This window comes from Mugil cephalus, chromosome 11 (assembly GCF_022458985.1).
Source record: "Mugil cephalus isolate CIBA_MC_2020 chromosome 11, CIBA_Mcephalus_1.1, whole genome shotgun sequence".
Classification (NCBI taxonomy): Eukaryota; Metazoa; Chordata; class Actinopteri; order Mugiliformes; family Mugilidae; genus Mugil; species Mugil cephalus.
In genome coordinates, this window is record NC_061780.1 from 13874666 (window position 1) to 13889554 (window position 14889).

Sequence of the window (14889 nt, forward strand, 5' to 3'; positions counted from 1 at the left end):
AATTATGTAGCTTTAGCTGAGAACCACTTACTGAATCTATGACAACCAACAACTCAAATCATGGGCGCCATGTTGGATACAGTGAAACCCTATGGGAGGATGTGTGTTGAAATAAATCCCTTATTTTCATCATTATCGGGTCTAAATATCTTAAATGAGCCTGTAAAATGCTTTGTAGCCCAATCACCTCATCAGTCACGGACCTGTGTTTACCAGTTCATCCAACGCCATTAAAAGTTTGAAATTACTCAAAATAAATAAATAAACATTCAGAAATAGTGAAAAGTAAACTAGTCTTACGGTTATTTAGTATTATTGTGACATTAGCACGCTAGCCATGATAACTTAGTAACCGGGGCAACGGTACGTGTCTATTAAATTTGTCTACCTACATGGACATAAATTACATGCACACATGGGTTTCACAGTATATATGACAGCACAAGGCTAGCATAAGGCTTGGTTAACATCGAACTTTTTCATATATAAAATCTTAACAAATGTCAGAGAAATTGACATTTACCTCACATAGTAAGGAGAAATCAGCCGACATCCACTTCTTCCTTTTAATCTTATGCTCCCATAACTCTCTTCGTTTTTGTTCACTGGCTAAACGGTGGAGTTTCCCCCGTGTTTTCCTGATCCTGTGCTGGAGCTGTAGGCCGAGCACTGTGGCATATTTAACTTTTAATCCATTTTTATTCTCTGTTATTGCCACTTCTCTATGGGCGAATATTGGTTAGTTGTATCCAACATGGCGCCCATAAAACACGTGACCAGCTCAGAAAACAGTCAGCCCATTTATACCGCCTGTCCCTGCACAAAAAAGAAATGTTGGAATAACTTAAAATAAAAATTGATGTGACAAAAGAGCCAATGCAGACATGTTTTAGCCTGGAAAATTATTTTAATCAATGTTAATATTTGCATTGAAGAACTAGACGTAGCAGTGAAACATACCGATCCATGACAAAATGCGACAAATCATGTATCAAGACTGGTGAAATGAGCAAACCTATTTGATGTATTTGAATTTATGCAGTATTTTTCCCCTCTCCCCAGCTCAAGTTCAGTCACAAATTTTGTCATTTATTTTCTAAATCATGATGAAAGTAAAACAACTACATATAATAACAACTTAATACATACAAATTTAAAATCAATTTCTACATTTATGAACAGAATATACACGTGAGAGGAAAACCAACAAAGGGATCAAGACCAGCCACTGTTGCCTTTTTTTTATTTCAAATAAGTTAGAAACAAACCCTTAGTATGGTAGTGTACTTAGTACCAAAACAATATAGGATTTGCTGTTTCCGTATAGGCGTGTGTATATTACATGTGCATATGCCACACATACATATATATACACACCTACACAGGTATGAAAGCACATATATACATATAGTAAAACTCACACATCATGCAGTCACACACATACACAGACTCGTCGTGCTCCTGTTTCTCCAACAGAAACCAAGGGGATGCTCGCCTTCTGGAAAGAGCCAGAAGTTATTATTAGTGTTTCACACAATGCAACACAAACCGTTGCTTTGGAAATATCACGCAGAAAGCAAAAAGAGTGTCCAGATAATTTCCCTGCGTCAGCAAAGTGGTTTTCACAAAGCAGAGGAAACCAGCCACGCGCGTTTGCTATGAAGTTATTGCAAAGTAGCCGCGTGTTTGAGACGGGAAGTGATGCTGATGATGTCGACGGATTAACTATATACAGCAGCGGAAGTGTTTTTTGTAATTCATGATTAGTGACAAAGAAGCTAAATCTAATTGTAACCCCACAAAAAAGACATCAATAGACAGTGTAATGTAGGAAAGGTGCACCATTAAGACCTTTGGGCCTGACTTGAATTAGGCTCTTGTACAGTACAAGGCTTTGTTCCTTTCACACTGCGCATACCGAGAACCAACGTCTAGTGCACATTTTGATCAACGCTGAAGGACAGTTTGGCACGTTTAAAGTAAAACCAGTGGTTTACGTTGATACAAGAAAATTAATTGATGTCACATACAGTTGCTAGTGAAGTATAATGCTGCATCTCCTTCACATTGTGTGATTTGCAGAACTTGGGAAAGTTGCAGATGAGGCTGTATAAAGGCTTAATACAGTGAACTAAGAACAGAGCACCATATCTAATACATTTGGGGTATTTTCCTTAAGATATTTGTTTTGCTGTTTGTGTTTTCAAGTCAAATTGGAAAAATAGTAATTCAGATAACATCACGGTCAAATCTGAGTCCTACACTTAATATTCAGTGTTTGTAAAAAATACATGCAAACATATTCAGGGTACAAATCTTAGACAGCTGTACGAGATCTCATTATTGACAACTTTTGAACTGAATTACAAGAGTTATGCTGCAAACTGTATCGTGGTATGAAAACAGCGTTTGTTGCTCTTACAAGAGAAAAAACAGAGTAACTGGCCTGAGATGTGTGTTGATGTGAAGAATTCAGGTTTTACATACAGTGTAGCCCCAAGGTCCATGTGAGAAAAACACAACTACCCTTAATTCACTTTCACTACAGGCAACATGGTTGCCATTTAATGGGCCTTGTTCTTTAATATACAGAATATAGAAGGAATGCGGTATCCCATATGGAAAGAAGTGAAAGTGAACAAAAGAGTTTGAACGCTGGAGTTCCCTCTGCATCCTGGTTTCATACAAATAACTGATGAATTCAATGGTAAAGATCTCTTATTCTACTGTAATTATTACCTTCAAAGCTCACTGCCGTCATTTAGCACACCAGGGGAATATTAATCTGTAGCCACATTTCCACCAAAAACTGTCCCAGGAACTTAAAGGTTCCTCCAACCGTTGTCTGTGTGAAATTAGTCCTTTGACATCATTTTTTAAATTTTTTTGGTTGCATGACTCAATAACACACTAACCTGCACTACTCCACCAGGTGGCAGTAATGCATATACAACAGCTATAGTGACGTACAGTATAAAGAGCCAGACAAAGATAATTTTCCTTCATGCAGCACTGCAACAATAGTAAACATGGAGGAGACTGAAGCTGCACTGATTGTGATTTAACTGCTTTACAAATGGGGTCATTGTACTTCTCCCTATGCAACACTGTGTTCTTGTATCAAAGCACAACAAACCGTACAGCTACAGTCTCTAATAAAGTGATGTCCTTAACTGATGAGAAATGTTCAGCGCTGTAAGCCACAACACATCAAAGTTCCTGTAATGATGAAAAGCACTAACCCCTGAGAGGGGACCTTTTGAGGTTAAACTAATTTAACCTAACTTAACTCTGAGACTCTGATCTCTAAGGTGGGAAGCCAGGCAGAGGTGGAGTACCTCCAAAGGTTCCTAGTTCCTGGGGGGTATTCCTGGGGTGGAAAAGTGGCCAATATATGACATTAGTGTGTGGTGGGATGTGAAGATAAATCTGTCTTCAGGAGAAGTAAATTACTAAAACTTGATCGAACTAAACAACACAGAATGTGGCCCAAAATGTTTACAGTCCCAATCTGTATTGCACTTTAATGACATAACCTCTACTCTCACCATAAACAGCAGAAAATAAATGTTTTCCACAGTGTCTAAATACACAGAACAGTGTTAGTTAACAGTGCTGAAGCCATTTGATTATCCGTGAAGTTAATGTGTACCACAGTCCTCTCAACACATAAACATGTTTATGTTCTTCAGCGAATAACTCAGAGCTGTCGCGTTTGGCAAGCTACATCAATATATTACAGATTCATGTCTGTGCTGAGATTCTCAGCTGCAACCTGTATATTCCTGTAAAAAAAAAACAAAAAAAACCGATGTATTGCATAAATGATTCGGTTAGGTCTGCAGCCTGGAAAAACGTACTGAAAATAGAATATAGTAAAATCTATACAAATATATTGAAGAAAAAATATGCCACGGGGTCCTGGTCTGGTTCTATGTTTGACTTCAAGTACAGTACATTAATCCTGGTATAATTGTTAGTGTGTGTTTGGTCCCTGGGAGACAAGCTACGGCAACAAACGTAAAGTAAAAAGACTTTAGTCTGTTAGTAAAAGGAGGTGATTTTAGATGTACACTCAGTTTCATGGTGTCTCTGCTCCGTTTCAGTGGTAAACGTAGATTGAGGCTGTGTCATTCATTGGGTGAATAATCTTAATCGTCCTCGACCAACCCCCCAAATGTCGATTCTAACAGAGACATGAGATTTTTACCTGACAGCGGAGTAAGAACAGGGCTGATAGCAGATCTAGAGAAAAGGCTGTTTGTGAGAAGGAAGCTCTTCTGAGATTTAGCACAGTTTGGTTACGAGGCGTAATGACCTACGTGTTAATACCCATCAACGAAATTATGGCAGGAATTCCTGCAAACCAGGCCTGACTTGTACTTTGTGGTCAGACAGGACCAACAGGTACAAACTTATAAATGAAGTCGTAACATTTTCCCCTCATTAGGTGCTTTTTCTAAAGGGAAATGAGGGGGTTATCTGCAGGCCTTTGCTGTAAACTTGTCTTACTTATATTAAAATAAAGTCTTTGTCTGCCTCCTCCCCAGAGTCTGACGACTTTTTGCCTGTTGCCTTGTCCTTGGCTGGGTTTGAGCCTTTCTCCTTGGTCTTTAAGGAGCCATGATCTTCAGAGTTGGAGCTGAGAGGGCTGGATCGTTGAGAAGAGTCCGACGATGCCCTCCCTGAAAGCAAGAGAGAAGAAGATGACTCAAGTATTTTTTAGAAATGAGAAATTAAAACACAGAGATGAAAATATCTCAGCCACAGTTGCTTTTTAATTAATTTAACACTATAGGACACAAACTAGTAACTATGTTTGTTGGTGTAATGTGATATTAAGACGTTATAAGTGAAAGGAAAAGGTCCCATTTAAACCTTAGCCCACTGCCTCAACCAACTACTTTTCTTTTTTTTCTACAGCATCTCTCTAGAATAAAGTCGTTGTACATGTTACACACTTCAGCTCCTAGAGTTAAAAGTATTTATTTTTTTTTACACGTTATTTCCTCTGAATGGTGCTTTTGTGTTGTGCTAGATATCAAAGTGCCCGGAACAAGACAAAGATCTCTCTGATCTCTGCCATTTGAGGCCTAAATCTGAAAAATTAAAGTATCAAATGATAAGTTTTTCTAGTTGTTCACAACGTTCACAGTGTTTTTTTTAGTGTCTGGTGCTACAGGTGGCTCATCATTTGTTATCAGCCTTATTTGCAGTTAATAACTCAACTGGCCTCAGAGGTTTACGTCATTATAAATGGGCTTTGATACTTTTTTTTAATAAAATATCCAGGAGCGTCACACTCTAAATAATATCCAGTCAGGAACTTGGAGAATACAAGATGAAAACCATTTGGACAAGTAGTATGTCCAGAATATTTCCCTCCTCTCCGACCAACCGGGGAGAGACAAACTTAAAAGAGATCCTGAGGAATGAATAGGAGACCAAAGAAAAGGCATGAGTTAAAAAAAAATGTCTATTATATAATACATAACGGATGAAAGGCAGCGAGCGAGAGGGTGACCTGAATCTGTCAGTCTGAGCCTGTCTGTAGTCAGACAACAGCAGCCTCCACAAGATGAATACAAACATGAAACCACAGGGGAAACCTACACACTCCGATCCTGATAGTGACACCAAACATCAAGCAGTATGTCAGGATTCAGAAAGTTACTGATGTGTTTGTAAAGGGATGACTCTATTTTTCATCTTCTGAGTGCAGGGAAAAATCCTTTAATGTATTAGCATTAAGACCATGAGATTAATAGGCTACTAAAAGGTTTAAATACGCACCTTCCTGAGTGGTTTTGTTGGTGGAGACTCCCGACTCCTTGTCTTTGTCCCTCTTCAGTGTGGGAGGGAGAAGTTTAGGAGACACACTGCCACCGCTGGGGGAATCTGAGGCCTCGTCTACGTGAAAAAACAATAATAGAAAAATCAGCGTAAAACGAATATATCATAGAGCATCAGCACAGGTCTAAATATGATTTTGACTTTTTTTAAAATTCACATTTCACAGAGAAAACTGAAAAACTAAACAAAGAGGGACCAATATTGACAAGGATTCAGAACGTACCGATGCTCCTGCTGCCACTGGTGGTCCTCGGCTTTTGTGGGATGGTGGGTCGAGCAGCCAGGGCTGGCTTTGTCCCCTGTGGCACCGGTGGTTTGGGGCTCACTGGGCCTCCAGGAGAACTCGAGGAAGATGTAGCTCTGAGGCGAGGGTTTGGTTCGGGCTTGGTCTCAACGCGCGGTGAGGTCTTTTCCGGAGAAGCAGGCTCTGATTTGTTAATGGAGCCACTGGGAGACCTGCTCTCTGGAGTGTTGTGCTGGGGCTTGGCTGCTGGCACAAGGATGACATGTGATTTTTATGGAGCGTGTTTGTACAAAACCCCCAAGACCCCAGCTTCAGAAATAGACACAGCTAAGAGCCACTGTAGTTCTGTTTGATTCATTTTTAATTTAAAATCGGTTCCCTCTTAAATTTCCCAACATATTAAAGTACTTACCTGTTGAATTGCTGTCAGGTCTGTCAGGGCTGGAAGACTAGAGGAGACATAAGGAACAACAACAGTAGAAATTACAAAAAAGAATCAGTTATATAATCCAAAAGTATATATATGACAACTTCTACAATCAATTATATCCACAGACTTCAGTTTTTCAGTGTGATTCTACATGTGTACACGCCGTCAGGCAGCATTTAAACACAAGGTGGTGCCTTCCTGCCTAAATAAACACCTCAACCACTTTGTGTCTGTCACCTGCTTCCTTCATAGCTCTCAGCAATGTACCTTCAGACACACATGTGGACGACAGCCAGAACAAGCAGATGACAGGTGAAACTTTAGAGCCACTGGTACAAGGTCAGAAAACACTCATGCTGCAAACACCGTAAACCTCTTACTGCATAAACATCCATGGTATGTAGTATTACGACTGATTAGAGATCAATTACAATTCATCCAACTCACATTTAAAAACAAGTGTGTGAGAAAACCTTGAATCAAATTAGGATGTTTATTATATCAATTATATCTTTCATGCTTTTGAGGAAATAAACAAGCCCAAGTAGAGAATAATAAGATGAACAGACAGTTTAAATGTGAGGTGAAATAACCCTGTGTCTGCTGTGAATCATGACAGAGGATATGAATATCAGCTCTTTCTCTGCCTCCATACTGTCATTATCTTTTCATGCTTCTGTACCTCCCTCCTACTCTCACGCCGGCTGCTGGTAGACGATCAGGGCTTTGATGTCAACATGTTGTCAGGTGCAGTGACTGGACCTGAAGATATGAATGTCTTGGCATCTTTGCGTGCCTGTGATTTCAGAAGCCTCGTATTTATTTTACGCGACGTCCCTGCTGGAAACCACACTCTGTGAGTGTTGAACAAACCAGCTTTGACAAGTGGAGGCCGGACTCCTACGGCGTTTCGTCCCCAAAAAAGGATCATGTGTCCTTATTCCAAGCTCAGTGACGTAGTATGCTATATATGTGTTATTCACAGATCAGGCATAACATTATGACCACCTTCCTAATATTGTGTGTGTCTATTTTGGTTTAAAACTATAGCTATTGTTGTTTTTAATTATAATTTGGGCAGTCGGCATCGCTATAGGACATCATTGGTTTTAGCATCACTTTTACCTTGTGTGCTCTCCTTTCCTGTTTGGCCTTCATCTCTGCCAGCAGGCCGCTGCCCATCATCTGCAGCCCAGGGTACCGCTTCCCTCCCTGAGGACTTCCCCTGCCGTCTGAAACCTCCCATGGTTCGTCTATGGAGTCTGGAGTCCTCAGCTCCTCCGAGCGGTCTGAGCTGCTGCTGTAGTCTGTGGGCTGTGAGCGGCTGGAGGCGTCTCTGGAGGAGAGACAGAAAATGTTTGGGTTGGACACAGATGTGTATTTTGTTTACATGGACTGATTTGATAATAGAAGCATGATGCTCCACTTTTCAGTTTCATCTTTACCTTGACTTCGGCTCAGGTGCTGGGCTCCTAACTGCCACCTTCGGAGAGGAGGGCTCCTCTGGGATGGTGGATGCTGGTGCGGCGGCTGCGGAGGCTGAGGATGAAACAGGGGGCGTCGGAGCTGCCTGGTTCTTCTCTGACTTGTCCGATTTGTCTGACTTATCAGATTTGGAGGATCGTTTAATGAGGTTTAGAAATCCTCCTTTGCTCTTCTTTTTCTCTCCATCCTGGGATTCTGAACTTTTCAGAGAACGTCTAAGAGGAGACAAGACAAGAGACAGAAAGAAAGATATTAGGAGATTAATATTTATAAAAACAGTACAATAACAACAGGAACAGTAATAATAAAACTGTGAGACAGGCATTTTTTGAGAAGCATAAGTCTTACTTGGACTCCATCTTGGTGACTTTTTTCGAGAAGAACTCATCTACACCCTCGTCCACCCTTCCCATGAGGCCGTTCTGTTCCCCGTCTTGAGATGACGTGCTGCTGATTTGCTGAAAAGGAAAAAAAAAAAAAGTTACACATCGATGAGTCTTGAAATTAACTTTTAAAAATCCCAGTGCTGAGTTTTACTCACAGGTACTTTGCTGGAATTTTTTTTCTTGTTCCTCCGGGGTCGTAGTTTGGTGAAGTGCTGCAGCTTTTTTTCTTCCTCAGACGGCAGCTCTACCATCACTCCTGGAGGACATCGGTCCAGTTTGAGCGGGACCAAAGACGGAGTGGATGGAGTCTGAGACGAGGCTGAAGTGTCCTCAATGTGGATAGGGACGTCCTCCAGGGCCTTGTCTAGGTCAAACTCCATCTCTGTAAGTTTGTCATCACACAAGATGGTAAGCAGCGTCTCACAGCAAAACTGAGAACTTATGTGAAATGCAGAATGGTCGTCAACAAGGCATAGTGTGAAGAGCAAAGAGATAAATTGCCATCTTATTTTAATAAAGCTCTATGTCAATTAAAATTATAATGAACCACCCACCAAAGGCACGAGACACCGGCCGCAGCATTCTGCTATGAATGCTTTTCCTTTTGGATTTAGGAGTCATCTGAAGGGAAGAGACAATAATTGTGAGGAAACTGAACAAAAACTTGATATATTTTTTTGTCAGAGTAGGCTGAAGTTGTGATAAGCCACCTGTGTGAGCATAATCAAAATCAAAATAAATAATATTTCACAGAACAAAAGAACAGTCAGTATTTATGAAAAAGCAATCAATCACTAACCTCCTGAGACCCTGCATCCTCATGTGTCCTCAAGTTAAGTTTTAGGTTTTATTGCAGCTTATTCTGCTGCATTTAAACCCATTGTCCTCATTAGTGGACGATTTAGTCTGCCATCTAGTGGTAGCAAAGGTTAAAACTTATTTATTTATTCTTATTAACGTTTCTAGTTTGATATGACGCGCAAATTTAACAATTTAGCAACTACACATTTGATGATGTTGGGACTTTGGGACTTGCAGTTCAGTCTTTACTCAGCCATATTCAGGCATTAAAATGAACAGTTTTATATTTTGTCACAAATTGGTGACTTCTGTATAATATAAATAATGACATAATCCCAGTGCCCACATATGAGGACATTGTCTTAATTAAAACTACTACTTCCTGTTCAAAGATAATGCTTAGTTTTTATATGTCTTGGGTCCAATTAATCCCAAATACCTTGAAGAAAGTAAAAATGCATACCAAATAAAAGCTTATGTCTCAGGAGGTTAAATAAGAATACTTTTCCACAACAACCTAGGCTGCTTGAATACGTGTGCCTCTTCAAAGATACATAATCATAGAGTGTTTAAGAAGTGAAATGTGTATTTAATTCTCGCTCAAAAACTTCATGTAACAAACAAAAGCAATAAGTATTAAGGGCTTTTCTAGTCCTTAGAGAGTTAAACCATTGTGAATGGGTCTTCAACAGGGGGTCCGCAAAATCTTTTGGTTGATTGGACATTTTTTTTGTGTGTGTGTGTGTGTGTGTGTGTGTGTGTGTGTGTGTGTGTTTGTGTGTATGTATTTAAATTTCTTTAACCACACATTAACATGAATCCAATATATTTTAGTAAAGGGATAGCCAAATACTGAATACAAAAAGATAAGAATAATGTATATTTATAAATAGCACTAGGCCAAGTTTAATATTGAACACATATAGTAGGTAGGAGGTCCCTACTTAATCTCTCCATGAGTTTGGGGGTCCTTGGCCTGAAAAACGTTGAAGACCCCTGCCCTAGTGAATCCATGAAATGCTTTTCCTTCTTTGTAAAGTGACAGGTGTGTATTCCTTCATAACCACAACATCTGTCCTAATTCTAATACTTCAGTGTATTCATACTGACAGATACAGTAGTAACCACGGTGTAGCAGTGATCCACATTAATTCTGGTGATGACAGACAGTGCATTTAATGAAGAGGAGCAGTGCAGTGCTTAAAAAATCTCTACAGTAAAAAAATATTAAATTGTGCGAGGTAGTAGGAGGGATAGTCAAATAACTATGAGTCCTACCATACTCGTACTGTTTGCCAAATAAGGCACATTTTCTATACTACTTTTCAAAGGAAGCAAATTGTAGAAAAAAAGAGTGTTTACAACAGGCAAGCAGAGTGAAGGGAGACATAAAAGGGAAAAGTGGACAGAAAGGAGAACATGGAGGGACCGTCCAGGATTACTTACACTGGTGCAGCACAGAGTCTCCATGGAGCAAAGGTAGGAAAGAGAAGAAGGAACAAAGGAAACGAGTGAAGAGAAAGGAAGACAGCACACAGTAAGGGCTACTGGAGACAGGAAGGAAGAAATGAAAGAGACAGCCATGCAGCTACAGTATGGAGGACAAAGGGGGAGGAGGGGAGGGATAGAAGATAAAAAAAGGGAAGAGTGGGTAGAACTACTGAGAGATCAGAGGAAGACATAGAAGAGAGAATTCTGCTTTTATACTTCACTGCTAAATGCCTACACGGATCTATCAGCAATCCTCCTCTAGTTTGGACAGTCGTCAACGTTTATTGTGTCCAATAGAGAGTATTATTAAACCTGAAGATGTTTAAGTAATAAAGCTAAATTTATCATTACAGATTTAAACCTCACGGAGACTTACAGGTCTGAATTCAACTAATTCATTTTACACTAAGTCCAGTCACAAGAGACAAAACGAGAAGCCTAGCCTATGAATGACTGTAATGTCTCTTCAAATACACATTCATTACTGCTTTCTGTTTAGTCTAAACAGTCCAGGTCACACTGCGCATCAATATCTACCATGCATGTTTCCAGATCCTCAAGCCTCTCAGCCTCCAGTATCTCAGTTGATGCACGTTTAGGAATCTTCTCCTCCGGGACGTCCAGATCCACCGAGTCATGCTGTAGCAAGGGACGACCGCGACGTACCAGATGATCTGCCTGAGGGGACAAGAGACGGGTCAAGAGCTGACTGAAGTGACTAAAACAAGTCAATTTAACATCACTTATTCATTCTCTGTGGACTCTGATCTTACCAGTGTGAGCTGTGACGTGGAAAGAGCCTCCAATATCTCATCAACGATTCGATCAGACAGGAAGGACGCTAGACTCAGTTTCACCTCGCTGACAGGCACAGATAGATTTGGGCAAAGAAAGATACAGAGATAGAGAGGATGTTCAGGGTGATTGTTAACACTACAGACATAAATGTATCTTTGGAAACACGACCCCACACCTGATCTTGTTGATGATATCAACCCCAGACTGCTCCAGGAGGGTTTTGGTGACAAAGCTTTTAGGTACGACCATCTTGGCTGAGCTGGCCTTTATCAGCTCTGGACGAAGATTGCTCCTCTTCATCACATGGGGACAAAGCAACTCTGCTGCATTCACCATGGACTCCAACAGAGTCTGGAAGAAAAAGTGATTGTGTCCTTTTATGCTGCTGGCTGACAGTGATCTGATAAATCTGAACCATGAACATGCACTGATTAGTGGTGACTTAATATAGATTTTATATTTTTAGTTTTGCTCACTGCTATGATGTTTTTGCTTTGAAATTTCCCCAAACAACACTAAGTAATCGAAAGATGCCTGTTTTCCATTTTTATTTTTGCTACAAACGGTAAATGACAGATTTATTTGAACTGCGCTACCCCAAAATAGACAACAGTACAATGACGGCACATTAATTGTTGAAAATGGGAAATAAATAAATGATATAGGATTAAGATTATTAGCACAGGATTAGTTTTACCTGAGGACGTCCTGTGATTCTGATATTATCCCCTGCGGGGTAAAAAAATTCTGTGTTTTACTTAAATTTACGTCCATTGTTGTGGCTCTGCTACTTTCCGACTCGCTCCACTGCACATTAGAGACAGTTTTAATTACTTGAGAAATTATAATGGATGATAAAAAATATATTTGTGATACTATTTATCCCGGGGAAGAAATTACTAGCGACCTGGAAGTATTTAAATCAGCTCCACCTTTGCCGATGAACACTTTAATGGTTGATTTAATGGCTTCATCCGTCTAAACGGGTGAATGGTTCAGCGAAGTCTCGACTTCGCGCTCTAGCATGTGTCCAAACTTTGAATTATAGCCCAGCCTTAATTATTCTTGACAAGAGCCAGAAAAAAAGCCACAAATCAAAAGTCAAGAAAGAATAAAAACTCACCTCCAAATCACAGAGATGTCGATTTGCACTGGATTAGTTTTACCAGAGGACCTCTTAGGCGACTTGTGGTAGGTAACTTACGGTGTAATTTTTACTTTACAAATCACGGACATGGTTGATTTGCATGGGATTAAGATCTCGGACGACCTCCGTGATTATTAGAAATTACCGGAGGCCCACAGTTAAAACTGGTGCGTATTTGTCAACAGGGTTACATAATAATATTTTTCATACATAGGTTAATGTCTTTTCCATGGCTAGTCAAAAATTTAATCTGTAAACACTTAACAATGATCTAGAAAGGTCCCAACCGTACCTGTAGTTGTTGGTCCATGACAGAAGTCACCTCCCCGGCCATGGACTCCAGTTTCTCCTGGATTGGACCCACTGATGAACTGTTCACCTCCTCCCTGGATGCTGATCCAAGGTGGTAGAGGTTGGGGAGCAGCTGGGAGCATGCAGAGAATAAGGAAACAATTACACACAAACAACAACATATACACACATCTAATCATACTTCTTCAGCTGACTTCAACTAAATAAACTATATGTCTTTAGTAGTAAAACTGTTTAAAGATACTAAATGCCACATCACTAAATTAATGATATTAAGCTAAAACACATTTATAAATGTGATTTCACTCAACCCATGTATGATGTGTGCGTCTTTACCGTTTTAGAGTTCCTGGCGTCTTTGATGAGGTTCTCTGCCGACCTGACATCCTCCAAGACAACGTCCGTCTCCGAATTCCTCAGAGAGTTCAGGTGGTCCTGCACCTTCACACAAATCCTGTCGATCATCTGGAAAGAAAAAAACCCACAAGTCACGAAAATCTGAATGAGTCATGTGACATGTTGGGTCTCCAGACTCAATTTAGCCTCAGTAATTACTAGAATATTTGAGGTTAAAATCATTCAGAGTCAACGTAAATGTAACATTTAACAACAACTGGCCTACAATACAAAAGATTGTGAAGCATATACAGGTGCTGGCCAGTAAATTAGAATATCATCAAAAAGTTGAATTATTTCAGTAATTCCATTCAAAAGGTGAAACTTGTATACTGTATACTTTCCTTCCACACATAGTGATATATTTCAAGTGTTTATTCATTTTCATTTTTATTATTACAACTGACAGCTAATGAAAACACCAAATTCAGTATCTCAGAAAATTAGAATATTCTGAAAAGGCTCAATATAGAAGACACCTGGTGCCACACTAATCAGCTGATTAACTCAAAACGCCTGCAAAGGCCTTTAAAAGGTTCCTCAGTCTTGTTCTGAAGGCTCCACAATCATGGGGAAGACTTCTGACTTAACAGTTGTCCAAAAGACGACCATTGACACCTTGTACAAGGAGGGCAAGACACAAAAGTTGATTGCTAAAGAAGCTGGCTGTTCGCAGAGCTCTGTGTCCAAGCACATTAACAGACAGGCGAAGGGACGGAAAAAATGTGGTAGAAAAAAGTGTACAAGCTCTAGGGATAACCGCACCCTGCAGAGAATTGTGACGACAAACCCATTCAAAAATGTGGGGGAGATCCACAAAGAGTGGACTGCAGCTGGAGTCAGCGCTTCAAGAACCACCACGAAGAGACGCATGAAAGACATGGGATTCAGCTGTCGCATTCCGTGTGTCAAGCCACTCTTGAACAAGAAACAGCGTAAGAAGCGTCTCGCCTGGGCCAAGGATAAAAAGGACTGGACTGCTGCTGAGTGGTCCAAAGTTATGTTTTCTGATGAAAGCAAATTTTGCATTTCCTTTGGAAATCAAGGACCCAGAGTCTGGAGGAAGAGCGGAGAAGCACAGAATCCACGTTGCATGAGGTCCAGTGTAAAGTTTCCACCGTCAGTGATGGTGTGGGGTGCCATGTCATCTGCCGGTGTTGGCCCACTCTGTTTCCTGAGGTCCAAGGTCAATGCAGCTGTCTACCAGGAAGTTTTAGAGCACTTCATGCTTCCTGCTGCTGACCAACTTTATGGAGATGCAGATTTCACTTTTCAACAGGACTTGGCACCTGCACACAGTGCCAAAACCACCAGTACCTGGTTCAAGGACCATGGTATCCCTGTCCTTGATTGGCCAGCAAACTCGCCTGACCTTATTGTGAAGCGGAAGATGCAATGCGCTAGACCCAACAATGCAGAGGAGCTGAAGACGACTATCAGAGCAACCTGGGCTCTCATAACACCTGAGCAGTGCCACAGACTGATCGAGTCCATGCCACGCCGCATTAATGCAGTGATTGAGGCAAAAGGAGCCCCGACTAAGTAT

General features: G+C 40.5%; 1 protein-coding gene across 5 annotated transcripts in view; it reads right to left on the reverse strand.

The window, feature by feature from the left end:
• Positions 1-887: 887 nt before the first annotated feature.
• LOC125015884 (F-actin-uncapping protein LRRC16A-like) overlaps positions 888-14889 on the reverse strand; it is a 66161-nt gene continuing 52159 nt past the window's right edge. For 2 of the 5 annotated variants that reach the window (XM_047597922.1, XM_047597924.1), the window contains 15 exons: positions 13284-13412; positions 12928-13059; positions 11664-11839; positions 11464-11551; positions 11228-11368; positions 10646-10663; positions 8953-9019; positions 8554-8780; positions 8361-8470; positions 7973-8227; positions 7653-7863; positions 6510-6546; positions 6077-6343; positions 5794-5910; positions 888-4685 (listed from right to left, as the gene is read on the reverse strand). In XM_047597922.1, coding sequence (XP_047453878.1) covers positions 4513-4685; positions 5794-5910; positions 6077-6343; positions 6510-6546; positions 7653-7863; positions 7973-8227; positions 8361-8470; positions 8554-8780; positions 8953-9019; positions 10646-10663; positions 11228-11368; positions 11464-11551; positions 11664-11839; positions 12928-13059; positions 13284-13412 — 2148 coding nt within the window. In that variant the 3' untranslated portion in view covers positions 888-4512. The remainder of the gene's footprint in view (positions 4686-5793; positions 5911-6076; positions 6344-6509; positions 6547-7652; positions 7864-7972; positions 8228-8360; positions 8471-8553; positions 8781-8952; positions 9020-10645; positions 10664-11227; positions 11369-11463; positions 11552-11663; positions 11840-12927; positions 13060-13283; positions 13413-14889) is intronic. The other 3 variants (XM_047597926.1, XM_047597925.1, XM_047597923.1) reach the window with 2 other exon arrangements.